This window comes from Olea europaea, chromosome 2 (genome assembly GCF_002742605.1).
Source record: "Olea europaea var. sylvestris chromosome 2, O_europaea_v1, whole genome shotgun sequence".
NCBI classification, from domain to species: domain Eukaryota; kingdom Viridiplantae; phylum Streptophyta; class Magnoliopsida; order Lamiales; family Oleaceae; genus Olea; species Olea europaea.
The window spans coordinates 25,601,737-25,617,032 of record NC_036238.1 but is presented as its reverse complement, the minus strand read 5'-3'; the positions used below and the strand labels follow the sequence as shown (position 1 = coordinate 25,617,032).

Here is a 15,296-nt window from a genome sequence, read left to right as displayed (position 1 = left end):
CTCATAGGCCCTCTACCAAAGGGTAGAGGAGGCGCAAGTTTTGCAATAGTGGCCATTGATTACTTCACGAAATGGGTCGAAGCTGAACCACTGGCAAAAATCACAGAAGCAAACACCTCCAAGTTCCTATGGAAGAATATCATCTGTCGGTTCGGAATTCCCTACTCGATCGTCTCAGACAATGGCAGGCAATTCGATAACAAGAAGGTTAGAGAACTGTGTGAAGATCTTGGCATAAAGAAGCACTTCTCTACACCTCACCACCCACAAGCCAATGGCCAGGTCGAAGCCGTAAACAAGACAATCAAGCACGTCCTGAAAAGGAGGCTTGATGTGTCCAAAGGAGCTTAGGTTGATGAGCTGCCCCAAGTACTTTGGGCAATCCGAACCACCACCAGGACCCCAACCGGGGAGACCCCGTTCCTCATGGCTTTTGGGACTGAGGCGATGAGCCCCGTGGAGGCACCTACCAAAGGAAGATGACAAGGTACTTCAACTCCAAAGTGAAGAAGAGGTCCTTCCGAATCAACGACCTTGTGCTCAGGAGGGTCTTTCCATCTTCAAAAGACCCCGGTTCCGGCTCCCTGGGACCGAACTGGGAAGGTCCATACAAGATCAGAGAAGAAATCCGACCTGGAACCTATTGGATTGAAGACATGGACGGCAAGGCACAACCCCGTCCATGGAACATTGAACACCTCAGAATCTTTTATCAGTGAATTGTATCATGCCGGATGACTTTCCTTGCCTTTGTAATATTTTTATGGCTCAATAAAATGCGTTGATTAAATCGCCATACTACTTTAATAACCTCGGAGGAGAGGCTCGGGACCCTCCACTGGGCCACCTCGCTTGGACTCCGAGGCTCTAGCACATGCCTCCCTTTTGGTCTTGCTGAACGCCAAGGGGAGAAGCCTCAACATGGCTGCACCATCCACCATGTCTGGGATGCGTCGTAACCTCGGAGGAGAGGCTCGGGACCCACCACTGGGCTACCTCGCTCACCGAGGCTCTAGCACATGCCCCCCTTTTTTGGCCTTGCTGAACGCCAGGGGGAGAAGCCACAACCTTAAACCCGAGGCTCCAACAGATCTCCTTAAGTTATGTTCATTTTCTTAAGTCCAAGGCTCCAACAGATCTTAAGTTATGTTCATTTTCTTAAGTCCGAGGCTCCAACAGATCTCCTTAAGTCATGTTCATTTTCTTAAGTCCAAGGCTCCAACAGATCTCCTTAAGTCATGTTCATTTTCTTAAGTCCGAGGCTCCAACAGATCTCCTTAAGTTATGTTCATTTTCTTAAGTCCAAGGCTCCAACAGATCTCCTTATGTTCATTTTCTTAGGTCCGATGCTCCAACAGTTCATCTTAAGTTGTGTGCATATTCATTTGCTTAAGTCCGAGGCCCATACAGTTATTTAGTTCGTGCGCTCATCAAACTTCCAGTTCGTTTGTTTAAACGAGGCAAAACTTGGGTAAAGAACAATCATGAATGAAGAAAAACATTATATTAATATTTAAAAAGGATTACAACGGAGGGCCTCTGGCCATTACACAAAAGTACTGAAAAGGAAAACCTAATCTAAACCTGGCTGGATGAAGGCAGAGCCTCAGCACTTGGGGGTTCGGCAACCTGGGCATCAGTGGTTGCTTCCCCTGCCTCAGCATTTGGGGCTTCGGCATCAGCTGCCTCGTCCCCCTGCACCTCCTCAGCTGGGGTCTGAGGAACCTCGTCCACAAATTCGGACCTAAGTTGTGACAGGTCCAAGTTTGGATAAAGCTCCTCTGCCCTCTCCAGCACTTCGGCATAGGCGAAGTTCCTCCAGTACGCGCTGAAGCTTTTATACTCCTCTGTAGTGTGGAAATTGGAGATGTATGCCCTCACCGCCTCTTCCGCTGCATTCCGGGCCTCTTCTCTGGCAACCGAGGCGTCGTTCATGTACCACTTCGCCTGGCCTTCGAGAAACTGATTGGCATCACGAGCGCCGGCCAAGGCGAGATTCGCCTGCTCCAGAGCCTCGGCAGTCACCTTTTGGTGCTCATGGAGACCTCCACCTTCTTCGTCAGGGAGGCCACCTCGCACTGAGACTCATATACTTCCCTCTTTAGGGCCTCAATTTGGGTCAGGGCGGACTTGAGCTTCGCCGCTTCTTCACCCCTCTGTGCTTTGAATTCTTCGGCCTCGGCCTTAGCAGCTTTGACCTCCTCAACGAGCGAAGCAGCTTCCCCCTCCGAGGCGTGAGTCCTTGTTTGGAATTCACTTAATGCCTCCTTGCATTCTAACGCGAGGCCAAAGGTCCGGGCGCTTTGGCTCACCAGTGCCCTCGTGAGGTCGGTGGCATCACAAGACGAGGCATGTAGCTGCTACCTCTCCGTCCAGAACTTGTAAAAGCTCTCGGTGGCACCTCGAAGTTCCTCAGGGAGAGCCTCCACCAAAGCTGGGGCCAGCTCATCCTCCCTCCCAGCTAGGAAGTTTGGAGACTTCCCCTCCCAGCTCATCCTCCCTCCACCAAAGCTGGGGCCACCTCAAAATGGAGACTTCCCCTTCTCGCCTGGCAGCCTCTTCCCTGGCCTCTTCAGCCTCCACCTCCCTTACCATCTCCATTTTGATGGCCTTAGAGGCTGCAGCGAGAAGCTTCGACTCTCCAGTTTGTTCTGCCCTATGGGATACTGAAGTCCCAAACTTGCCAGCTGAGCTGGAGATGTGCACCAGCTTCCTCTTCTTAGTCTCTTCAGAGACTTTCTCCTTGCCCCGAGGCTCCTTGGGCTTCTCTGGCCTCTGAGTAGATGCCTCTTCCGAGGCCCTGGGAGTGCAGTCCTTGGACAGGCGCTCAACCCTACCTCGGACCTCCTTTGCCCCACTAGACCCGGGTTTCAGAGGCCTCGCCTTCGCAGTAGAAGTGGCCTTCAAGATGGAGGCCATATCCGGAGCCGGGTATTCCCTCTTCTTGAATTTGTCTGCAACACATGTCAGATTAGCATCAGCACCAGAAACATTAAAATTAAACATCAAGTGTTGGAGCCTCATACCTCTGGACGCCATAAGCCCGAAGTCCAAGAAGTATCTGCTTCTATCAATCAGGTGATCGAAGTGCCGAAGCTTCAGAGGTCTCTTGTAAATGTCCTCTATCGCCTCGAATTCCTCCCTGCTGAGCTCGAACCTCGTACTACTATCTGCAAAGACGAACCTTCAACAGTTAGACGAGTAAATACTCTGATTTCAAAACACAAGCAGAGATGGGGAGACTCACGAGCTTCGTAGTACTGGGTCGGCACTGTGCATGACAGGGTTTTGTCACCCTCCACTGCCTGCCATTTACCTCGCACCCAGAACCAGGACTCCTTCCACCCCTTGATAGAGGAAGGAAGTCCCACCACAAATGGTGCGTGAGCCCCCCAAGGCGTGAGGTAGTACCACCTCCTTAACTCCTTCCCAATTACCCGGGGCTGGAACAGGGTCATAAAGACATGAAGGGGCATGTCCTCCCCAAGTGAAACTTCCTTCCACAGGAAGTAAGAGCCGACCAGCTGGCTCCACCCATTCGGCAGAACCTGGGTCGACGACAGCATAAATTTCCTAAGCACCGCCCTAAAGAAGGGGTGCAAAGGAAGACGCATACCTGCTTTGAACAGGTATTCACTCACGGCCACGCAGTCGGGCCTCGGATAGCAAGCCCGCTCGTTCGGTTCGGGGACTAACATCTCTATGTTATGAGGCACACTGTACCTCTCCCTAAGCTCCCCCAACCTCTTCCCCGTTATAAAGATCCAAGGCAAACCCCACCCGTTAGATCAAATCTCAGTCAATCCGAGCCCTCCGTTCCAGATCCAATCCGAGGCGTTGAATTCAAACAGTCTTTGAAATCCTACGCCTCCTATCTATGCGTACCTCACACGCACCTCTCCGGCGCGTCTGCTTCTCAAAACGACGGCTGCCCTCATAATTGCATCTTTAATTCGTCGGCGCCAGCTCATTGGAAGTCGTAACGGTTCAGCTACCTTTCATCGAAAACAAGCAAAAAACATCAAATCATTGGCACAGAGACCAAAGCATAATCATTACATTGGACCTCGGCTCCTCATACGCCATTCAGCATTTAAGCCTCGCAGGTTCGGTTTCACACCACCTCGGCTCCTCATACGCCATTCAGCATTTAAGCCTCGCAGGTTCGGTTTCACACCACCTCGGCTTCTTCACGTGCCATTCAGCATTTAAGCCTCGCAGGTTCGGTTTCACACCACCTCAGCTCCTCATACGCCATTCAGCATTTAAGCCTCGCAGGTTCGGTTTCACACCACCTTGACTTCTTCACGTGGCATTCATCATTTAAGCCTCGCAGGTTCGGTTTCACACCACCTCGGCTCCTCACGTGGCATTCATCATTTCAGCCTCGCAGGTTCGGTTTCACACCACCTCGGCTCCTCATACGCCATTCAGCATTTAATCCTCGCAGGTTCGGTCCCCCCAACCACCTCGGTTCTTCAGCATAAACCTACACCAAAACTTCTCTAAACTCCAATCATGATATAAATATCTATACTTGAACTTGGTGGACTATTATTTGGGGGTTCAAAAAATTTTTACTCTAAAGTCCACGCATTACATTAATGATTATACTTGGACTTGGGGGACTATTGTTGCGTGTTGTCACACCTGTCCTACCCACCTGGGCCAGTGGCCCACTCATCCTGATCCACGTGGCATTCCTGCCGAGGTGGGTTATATCCGAGCTGTTTCTAACCGAGGCCCATGGCCCGATGCTTGGAAGCCTTTGGTTGTAGCTGAGGTCCTCAAATGGACGAAGCCCCGAAGTTGATGCGCGGGCCTCAACCACAAGCATCCTCCATGGTCACTTCTCCCAAGAGATCGCCTGCACGGATCTTATTCGAATGATTGATGGAATGTCTGTCATAAGCATAAAGGTCAAGTCTTGTCGCTAGCATGGAGGCCCTGCACAAGCAATAAATGCGCCGTAAGCTAGCGAGTCAAATCCCATGCCTAAGAACAGACGTTTAAACCAAGGAGATAAGGCCACGTGCCACTTCATCCAAGGGCTCCCATTCCATATGTATAACTATAAATACCCCCGTTGTATAATGTCAAAGGGCGAATGCAAGAATCAATACAAAAAACTACATTTTACTCAACTCTCTCCATTTACTTGCACTACATTTTACACACTTTTACACATATATTCAAGAGCACCGGTTGGTAATTATTGTACAATCGGATTACGAACAACCCGTCGGATCCCGAACGTTACCGTCCCGCGTCGTTGGGCTACTTCCACGCCCCTTTGAACCGCTCGTTTAGACCGTCCACGTGTCTTAGCGTGTTGGACATTCGCCCACGCAAGCGCGGGTGGGACCGGCATCTGTTGGCGCACTTTTTGGGGTCAACAAAAGGTATTGACGTTTTTCACAATAACATTGAAAGGTAGGGACCTTTTGTGCTAATTATGCCAAAAAAATGAAAGGTAATTTTTTGCACAATAATATTGAAAGGTAGGGACCTTTTGTGCTAATTACCTTTTGATTTAACGGAACATTTTAACGGAGAGTTGACAAAAAGACGTTTTGCGAAAAAAAAGGTAAATGTGAGGGTGCAATCCTCTAAAAAACGAAAGGTATGGACGTTTTGTGCTAATTACCCTTAATTTGGAGATGACAAACAAAAACTTATTCACCACATTGCCTTGTCTTGACCAGTCCAAAATCGTCCCCATTATTATTATTTTTTTATTTTATATCTTACAATTTTAATTATATTTAAAATAAATAAATAAATAAACGAATATATTTTAATCCAAATATCACCCGACCTAACTCATAGAAACCCTTGATGGGATGGGGACGAGGGCAAAGAGATTACATTTCGTACGAAAGTTAATAGTATACTGCTTGTATGAATAATCTTAATATTGCTTCTCTTTCGAGACTTGATTTCTGCCTGACAATATTAGCTTTAGTCAAATAATATTTTATCCATGCATTTTATAGAACTAATCAACATTAAACGTGCATTGCACATTATTATAAAATATTTTATAAGTATTGTAAAGATAATATTTGAATATTCGTGAATATTAATTAATTTAGAATTAAAGGCAGGAAATATATACATGACAAAGAATAATAAAAATAAAATGTAGCTCAACGTTACAACCCATGAATAATAAAACTAGTCTACACAACAAAACCAAACTTCCCGCCGCCGCAATCCACAAATAAATCCCACTGTCGCCTGCAAACCAGTAACACCGTTAGTCGGGGTTGGCGCTGGCGCTGGTGCATGGTAGTAGTGACAGTGATGATGAGGAAAAGGTGCCTGCACTGTAGATTGGTGGCCGGAGCCATGTTTATCGGACAGAACCATAACCTCTAGCTTTTGACCCTTCTCGCAATGTTCTTCAGCTCCACTGATGAAGAAAAATGGACCTGATTTTTCCAGTGAAATTTTAGTTTCTCCATCATGGCGTAATTTTATTGGATTGGCGTTGTAGTAGATTTTGTAGTCTTCCTCGGTCACTTCCAACACCGAATCAATCTTGGAATCATACTTCAAAATTGTTCATAGGAATAGAAAATCAGGGTGGGTTCTTGGAATTGAATCAAAAACCAGAGAAAATTTGGAATTAATTGTGACAAAAATCGAAATAAAAGTGACTTTTTAAAATCCCAAATGCATGCAACCACTTTCATAAACTCAACTATAAAATCAACTCATAAAGAAAGACACGTAAAAAAATTTACCTAATGAATCCCCAATCTAAAAACGGGTTTTCTTAGCCCATTTGTTGAACTCATCAACAGAAGATGGAACTGCCCATAAATTATTTTCACCGCCTACTACGAACTCTCTTGCTTCAGAAAGAACACACAGCAAAAAGACGACGGCCGAAAATAAGAAAATATTTTTGAGTGAAGCCATTTTAAGCGAAAAACCGACAGATTTTCAAATAAAATTTGGGTAATTTTGTAGACAATAGAATAGAATAGGATATTGGCTGCTCATCTGCACTGTATATCTATGTCAATGAGGGCTTGTGAGATGGATTATTATCATAAATGGGGTTTTGGAACGTTGAACGACGTTAATAAAATTCATAAATGTGAATTATTATTTGCCTTTATGTAGTAATTATCTTTTGAGGAAATTATTTAAGGTGGGCTAATCTAGAGAGGAAATAATAAAAAAATGAAAGGAGGATATAAGCACTCGATAATAATATGACATAGTGCTTACTTGTCCTATAGGGTGAGTGTAAGCTCGACCAATTTGATGAAGTATATCATTTGTGAGGAAAATAATAATATAAATAGAGGTTAAATTAGTTTTCGGGCATGTAAAGAATGTTTTTAATTGGATTTTTTTTTTTAATAAGATGGTAGTTCTTAGTTTGAACGTCAAAATTGGATTATTTCGAAATACTTTTCTTTATCCCTTTTATTTATTTATTTCATTTAGCGAGTATCGTACTGATTGACAATAACGGGCAAAATGCATTAAATGAGGAATTATTGTTTCAAAAATTTCAATAAATGTCTTCAACGTCTACATTGTAATCATGGGAAAATTAAGTGAATGAATTATGAAAGGATTATTTGGGAATACAAAACAACGGTATCATGTCTATATACCATTGAATGCTGATGACTCCATTTCGACCCTCGATACCTTCATAGTATCGATAGTAGATTTTATGTACCTGAGATTGTTCCCATATGTATCCATAGGCAAAGGTCGTGAAAAAAGTAGACCAGTCCAAAGGTTTCCTTATTTCCCACAGTGTTCGAGAACCTCAATAAATAAACAGAAATAATGGAAAAATTCACCTTAATTGCCAAAGCAGTGAGATTACACATCTAAACAGTTTGCAGGACATAGCAAGAACACAACAAACACATTTCATAGTTCAAGACATGGTCGAGAGATATCACGAAAATGTAGGAGAAGACCATAAATCATCTTTATTTGAGTGTCTTGACAATGGACTTCACATTGAGCTTCTTCAAATCAGTGTAAGACTGTCCACATCCAACGAACATGACAGGTGATCCTGAAATGTATACCATTGACAATGCAGCTCCCACCTATGCCACCATCGACCCCATATTGGGATAAAAGATACCAAAATATAAGTGAATAATGTCAAAAATATAAAGTACTCGGATACGACTATCATGTTTGGTTAAGCTAAAAAAGTTGGCTTATACGTAAGTTTACTTCTAACTAATTTAATTTGTAAATAAAGAGATCCCTCCAGAGCTTCTAGTTTAACCAGAAAAGGAAAATGAATGAGAAAGGACCTCACCTTATCATCAATAGTATCAAACTTGGTAAGCAGGATACCATCAATCAATCTGGGGTTGGGCGAGGGTGACAGGTCGGCCAATTTCTGTAGCGATATGAAGAACTGCTTATAACCTGCGGGTTTTTGGTGCGTTTGGGGGGATTTGTACAGCAAAGTCATTAACAGAGAACAATAACTGACAAACCTGATTAAACTTTGACAGCTGATCCACAGCATCATTCCCCACAAGCGCCTCACCAACAAACAAGATAAGATCTGGACTGTTAACGTCGACAACGCAATTGAAAATAAATGCCACTGCTGAGTTGAAAAATTATAGCAAAATGACATATTCCATAAAATGACCGAGGTATAATATTGGTTGCAAAACCCTACTTATCATCAAATCTAGATGAACAAAGGATTCGTTTTGACAAGTCTTTAGGCAAGATCATTTTGAAAACTACAATTCACTATCAAGCAGCATGTGAAAATTCCTTCATACCTGCATTCGACCAGCTGTATCAACAAGAACAACATCTGAACCATTTCGACTGGCTTCCTGTATTGCTTCCTTTGCCACAATAGCAGGATCTTTCTCATAACCCTTCTCGAATATTGGAATCTGATAAGACAGGCAGTTTCAAATGATTTACCACTACATTTCAGTCATGTTACTTCAATGCATCTACTGTTTCACATGAACAAAAGACTCTGGCTTCGTAATCAACCTGGAGTCTATGTGCATGAGTACGAAGCTGCTCAACAGCCCCAGATCGGAATGTATCACAAGCAGCCATCATGACTTTTATATTATGCTGCTGAAGCCAGTAAGCAACCTGCAGAGTAACAAATACACAAGGCGCATTAGACAAGAAGTGCATGTGCACAAGCATCTATTGTATTATTCCTTAAATTTACAGCACACTACCTTAGCAAGATTTGTAGATTACCCAACTCCATTTACTCCCACAAAAACCACAACATATGTTTTCCTTGTTCCTGTGCAGCATGAACATCCCTTAAAATGTCAATGGATCGTCTGGGGGTTAATATGCGAACAAGAGCTTCTTCCATTGCTGCCTGGTAGCATCAATGTAAGCCATCACGTCATTACATGCAAAGAGACACAGTTATGATTTGAGGGTAAAAAAGGAAAAAAGAAAAAAGGAAAGAATGAAAACTTGATTTGGTGGAGGGGTAGCAAGAAAATGTATTTCTATAGATGGTGAGTAGTAATTTGGGATTTTACTTTTGCTTTGAATTCTGCTCAGGAGAAATCAGTCAGACATGCTTGTGTACCTGCACTGTCGAAGAAATTCTTGTAAAAGAGGCCAGTTTTTTTCCCTCGAGACTTGCTGTTACTGATTCACAAAGTTTTGCAGCTATTTCCTCTGCCTGTTTAAGCAATAAAAGAAGATGACTTAGACGTATTGTATGAAATCCAACAAGTCTTACTAACAGAAGCTACAGAAACTTGCAGACAAATTAAAACAATAATATTCTACCCTTCACCTTTACATTTTCTTCTTTTCTCCATAAAGTATGGGGAAGGAACAAAACCAACACATAAGAATTCTAATAAAGATCATGTTCTGATGAAGGTGAAAATAAATTAAATGCATCAGTTATGAACAGTATGAAAAGTTGACATACCACATTCTTGGTCATAAGCCTGTCCTTGAGTGCCTTCGGTGCTGGTTCTAGATCGGCTTTCTCCAAATTTGCCTTTCCCGCAATACTGAGATCACAAGAATAAATCAAATAATGAGTTGGATGTGCAACACTTCACTTGACCACCAAAGATTAACATCCCTATGGGATTCACGCAAAATTGACACTATAGGATTAATTAACTGGTGACAAACAGCTTAAACCCAGTGCAAATGACCCTCAACAAATGGAGTTCTTCAACAATATAAATCTCGTTACTTTATGTATCTCTTCTAGCTCATCTCATGGCACGTGACAACTGTCAGACACAGCTATCGTGAAATAGTTGAAATGAAACTAAACCACATCAACTATCATTGGTCGATTTTAGTTAACCACCAAATGGACTCCATCTTAAAATTTAAGCAACATTTTATAGCCTCAAGTTCCATTGCAGGAACAGTGATCTTACACAGGTGTATGGAAATAGAATACATACAACAATTACCAATAGAAGTACTCTACTAAGACAAGCATAACAATATGAATGGGTAGAATTAACTACTTCAAAGAAGAAAAATGCAGAATTTTATGCTTATACAATTATTAATTTCGTAAATATTGCAGAGAGAGTTACTGCAAACAATTTGCAAGCGAGAACTCTGAGAGATGATGAAAGGCAAAACACAGGCAACCAACAAAGCCGTTTTTCTACGTGATCCATTATGACAACTTATGTTTTCTCTCAAAAAGAGCTTATGCTCAATCATATTGCACCATCTCTTCAATGACCACAATAAGCAATTCACTGAACTTGAAAATGCGCCAATGAATGAATAAATTAAATCCTGTGATACAGAATTCAGTTGAAATTTTAAATAACTAATGACTCAATCATATTGCACCATCTCTTCAATGACCACAATGAGAAATTCACTGAACTTGACAATGCGCCAATGAATGAATAGATTAAATCTTGTGATACAGAATTCAGTTGAAATTTTAAATAACTAATGATCCAATCCAATAAGTAAAAATACACTTAAAGCATCTCTATCTTCTTGTTTGTTCTTCTTGTGATCAATAAGAGCCAGCAACTTTATTTATTCAACGTATACTCATGGTCCTATATGATAGAGAGTAGTTAAAACTCTCAAGCCTTGATACTTCTCACATTTCTAGAGCTACGAAAAATTTAAATGAGACCCAAGGTACCACAAAAGACAGTACATTCTATGACATAAACCACACGAAAAAAAATTCTTAAGCCACCACATGTTCACGTCTATAACAGGCTATCAGCAACATACATGCATTTTTGCATTTAATAATTTAAAATGCAAAAAAAATCACATTTCAATTCATGTTGAAATGTTAAAACAACTACTAAAACATGGTCAAGTTCATACATAATGTCTCTCAAAAGAGTTGGGTTGACTAATGTAAAATTTGGAGCTATAACTCCTTTCAGTCAAGCAGAAGTTGTATATCTTAATTCAGAATCCTGTTCATTTAGAATTTATTTTTTTCAGTGAGAGGTGGTGGTTTTCTAAAAGCTTGAATTGCATAAAACAACCACCAAAATTTCTGACAAGAAAACACGACCATGCATACGGCTATTGGCAATCCAACCTCTGAATTAGCATATAAAGTAGCTGAACAGGCAGACAGACAAATTGTAACATCCCAAAAATAATAATAATAATAATAATAATTTTTTTTTGATAAAAATTTATTTAATATCTATATTTTATTATTTCAAAAGTTGAGGGACTAAGAGGTAATATATTTTAAATTCTTATACTTTGAGTCAAATAATTAAATTTCGATAAAGTAAATATAAGTATATTAATATTATACTCGTTGGATAGCTAGTATTTAATTATGAATTTTAGGCTCGAGAAATAGTCGATTTGGATAACCCAGCACCAAGAAATTTCGATTTGAAGAAATTGGTTTTCAAATTCAATTAAAACTTGGAAGGAAGATGTGATGTTGACAGGTGTATATGGAATTGTCTTGATTTTGTATGGTGCGTATGTATAGAAATGGTTATGAATAAAAAGTAGGTTTATTTTAATAATTATTTGCTTTGATTTTGGAGAAAAAGAAGGGTAGGTTTCCTTGATTTTAGGGATTGATTATTTTAGTATTATTTAATTACTTGACTTTATGAGTTGATAGACTCCATGTGATGTTTAGATAAGGGAAAAGTAACTGTAGATTATACTGGATTGAGGCATTTTACGAGAAAAGTCGTCATGGAATAATGAAACAAGATTAAATAGAATTAGGAATTAATATAATTCCCTTTAATTAAATATTCTAGGCAGTGCTGACTAATTAGGCTACCTTTTGTTTAAACATAATATTTATTAAAATAAGATAGAATTTTAATTATTTTGGAGCATTTATTTTGGAAGATAAACTATATTATAATAGATGAGTGATGGCAAATAAATTTTCTATTTGCAAATATAGTATTGTAGATAGTCTCAAACTTATTTGAATTTAGATGATTTTTCAAAACAGCCATGTATGTGTACAAAGAATGAATATATTAAACAAAGTCAAAAGCTAGCTGCCGATTTCAGAATTTATGATAGAAGATATCTTTGATGTAATTATATTAGAGTTTGAAAAGTTGATGTCTCATTTAACTATCATGTTTCTTCACGTTGGCATGCATTGGATAACAAACCAACTCTCTATTTTCTTTTTGATAACAACAAAAAGGCCTAGTACAAATCAAGTAAAAATCTTTTGGTTAGGATAAGACCTATCTTCTACTCTAGTCTACACCTATAAATAGTAGGCTAGAATCCCACATTTTACCACACCAAAAATTCACACGTGAAATAGAGAAAGAGAAAGATAAAAGAGAGAGAGAGAGAAAGGAGAGAAAAAGGAAGACAGAAAGCAGCATTAGAAATAGAATTTCATACATCGAGTATTTTAATCACATACTTTCAAAGCGGAGGAACGATTTTCAACATACTGTAGATTCAACGAGGTAAGATATATTTATGTGCAAAGTGTTTTAATTTTCCTTATGCTCTTATATACAATTAATATGCATGGATTACTAGTGGACCTTCGGGTTCTAAAGAAAGAGATATGATATTTTTATAAGAATTTAAGAGGACCTAAGATGGGTGTGTCGCTTGGTCACCGATATACTCCATAAAAGAAGAGCGGTATGAAGTGTATAATTTATTTGTTATGTAATTGTATATGGAAATTTGCACGTATCTTACTGGGTATTTTTAATACTCACTCTTACATTAATTTTACAGATTAGTTCGGGTCGATTGGAACAGTGGAGAATTGGTGATGCGGACTGCCAAGTGGATAAAGAATAGAGAAAAAGAAATAAGTTTGCCATTTTAAATTTAGCAATTTGTTTATTTTAATTTAGAACGCATTATTTGAATTACTTAGGAGTTTATGTTTATGGTTAGATACGCTTTCAATAATTTTAATTTAAACGTTACAATTATTTGTTTATTGAAGAATTTTATATAGTTCCACATTTTTAAATTAAAGAAAAATGAGTTTTCGTAACGTTCCGGTGTTTAATGTAAAGGAAAGAAAAATTGGGGTGTTAAACAAATGCACAACAAAAATACTAACTTATAAAAGCATGATGACAAAAGATATCTTCATTACAACCACCACAAGAATAATTGAATAAATGCATCAATAAGTTTTCATAATATGAATTAAGAAGGAGATCAAGAATTTTCTCCTTTATTTGGCCGTGAGAGATGCAAATTTACATCTGGAACATGGATGAGAACCAGCTTTTCTTCTTTGTATCAACCTTACCGTTCTTCCCTATGTCCTCCTCCTCTGGTTCACTTTCACTGCTTATAATCTCCTCTTTGTCCATCATACTCTCACCTTGATCTGCTGCTACAATTGCTATAATCTCTTCCCCATTCTCACTGACTGGATCAGTAAAGTCCAGTTTTGGCTCTATCAGTGAATCATCCCAAACTCTATTCTTTTTCACTACCTTTTTCTTTGGTTCTACCTTGGAATCTTTGTTAACAGAAGTATCAGTTTTCTTTCCACCTTTACCCCTTATCTTCTGTAGCTTATTTACATCAAAAGCCCCAGCATTGGAACTTCCATTCTCTTTACCATTACCATTAACTATTCTGGGCAATTCCCCATTTACAACATGATTTTTGTTAAAATATCCATTTTCCAACAATTGAACTTTCAACTTGTAATCATTTCCACCCCTGTTTTCAGATTCACCTTCACTGTTTTTTTTATTGCTGCCATCCATACTCCCCTTTAGCACCTGTCCTTGCTTCTTACCAAAATTGTTATTTAGGGGCTTACCTACCTGTTTAGATTTCTTCATTTCATCTGCACGAGCCTCAGCTTCTTTCTTAAGCTGCTGAAATATGTCATCAAAGTCATTATAGGAAGTCCGTTTTGGATCATCAATTTCAGAGAACTCTCGTTTAACCACTGCAAGCAAGTCATCCACATACAAGAGGTGGAGAATCCGTTGATACACAGCAACAAATACAAGCCCAAGCTCATTGTGAAATGTCCATTTAAGAGTGTAAGAAGCACCGGCTGCATCATAATTGTATGATGCTGCACCAGATCGTTCCTCCAAAAGGCAGGATCTAATCAGCGTGTCAATGGGAGAACCTCTAAGAGCATTTCCAAGCTCTTTGCAAGACCAGAGGATTAAACCTCCTCTAGTAAATATAAGTAACTGCTCTAACATCTCTAAAACTCAAAAATTTATACCCTGCAACAAATAATCAAAATAAGTTTATCAGCCTCTGAAATATTCTTAAAGAATCAAATTGACACAATCAACTAACTACTTAATTGATAGCAGAGATGCATTTAAATGTGCATAATAAACATCACCAGAATCTATGGCTCTTAAATCATTGAAAATATTAATTAGGGCTGTTTCTATAACAATTAATAACTTTCAAACCCCTAAATTCATTCAAATTATGGCTTACGTAATGCACCTTCAGTTAATTGAACAGTGGATGCATATTTCCAAGCACGAACAAGCACATAAATAGACGGACATTTCATCAGAGGATAGATCAGAAAACAGTAAAAGATCACGAGCATCAAATAGCTAAATCACAGATTCAGTAGGATTCGAACATAAACAGAGACAAAAGATTCCAATACGAAGCACTCTTTATTAATGAACTAAATATGACTGAGTGTGGATGTACACATCGAATACACGCGCAAAAATGAGTAAGACAACGAGACTCTTCAAGCTAAAGCTCTGAACAAAAATTAAACGGAAATTCTCGAGGAACCGATATTCCCATCAAAACATGAATCCTCAACC

The 15,296-nt window shown here is 39.8% G+C and overlaps 1 protein-coding gene and 1 pseudogene across 1 annotated transcript; both read right to left on the bottom strand.

Annotated features, from left to right (window-relative positions):
- Positions 1 to 6,177: 6,177 nt before the first annotated feature.
- Positions 6,178 to 6,927, bottom strand: LOC111374439 (early nodulin-like protein 1). Its single transcript, XM_022997110.1, has 2 exons — positions 6,808 to 6,927; positions 6,178 to 6,555 (listed from the first exon to the last, which is right to left on the bottom strand). The coding sequence occupies exons 1-2, from the start codon at positions 6,925 to 6,927 to the stop codon at positions 6,178 to 6,180; spliced, it is 498 nt and encodes a 165-aa protein (XP_022852878.1).
- An 813-nt stretch (positions 6,928 to 7,740) lies between these two features.
- On the bottom strand, positions 7,741 to 15,296 carry LOC111368171 (annotated as a pseudogene).

What these genes read in the sequence shown, in the direction of transcription:
- LOC111374439 (XM_022997110.1), bottom strand. Translation starts at nt 6,927, where the DNA reads ATGGCTTCACTCAAAAATATTTTCTTATTTTCGGCCGTCGTCTTTTTG. An exon ending in TATGGGCAGTTCCATCTTCT is followed by an intron (nt 6,556 to 6,807) that starts GTTGATGAGTTC and finishes ACAATTTTGAAG; the next exon opens with TATGATTCCAAGATTGATTC.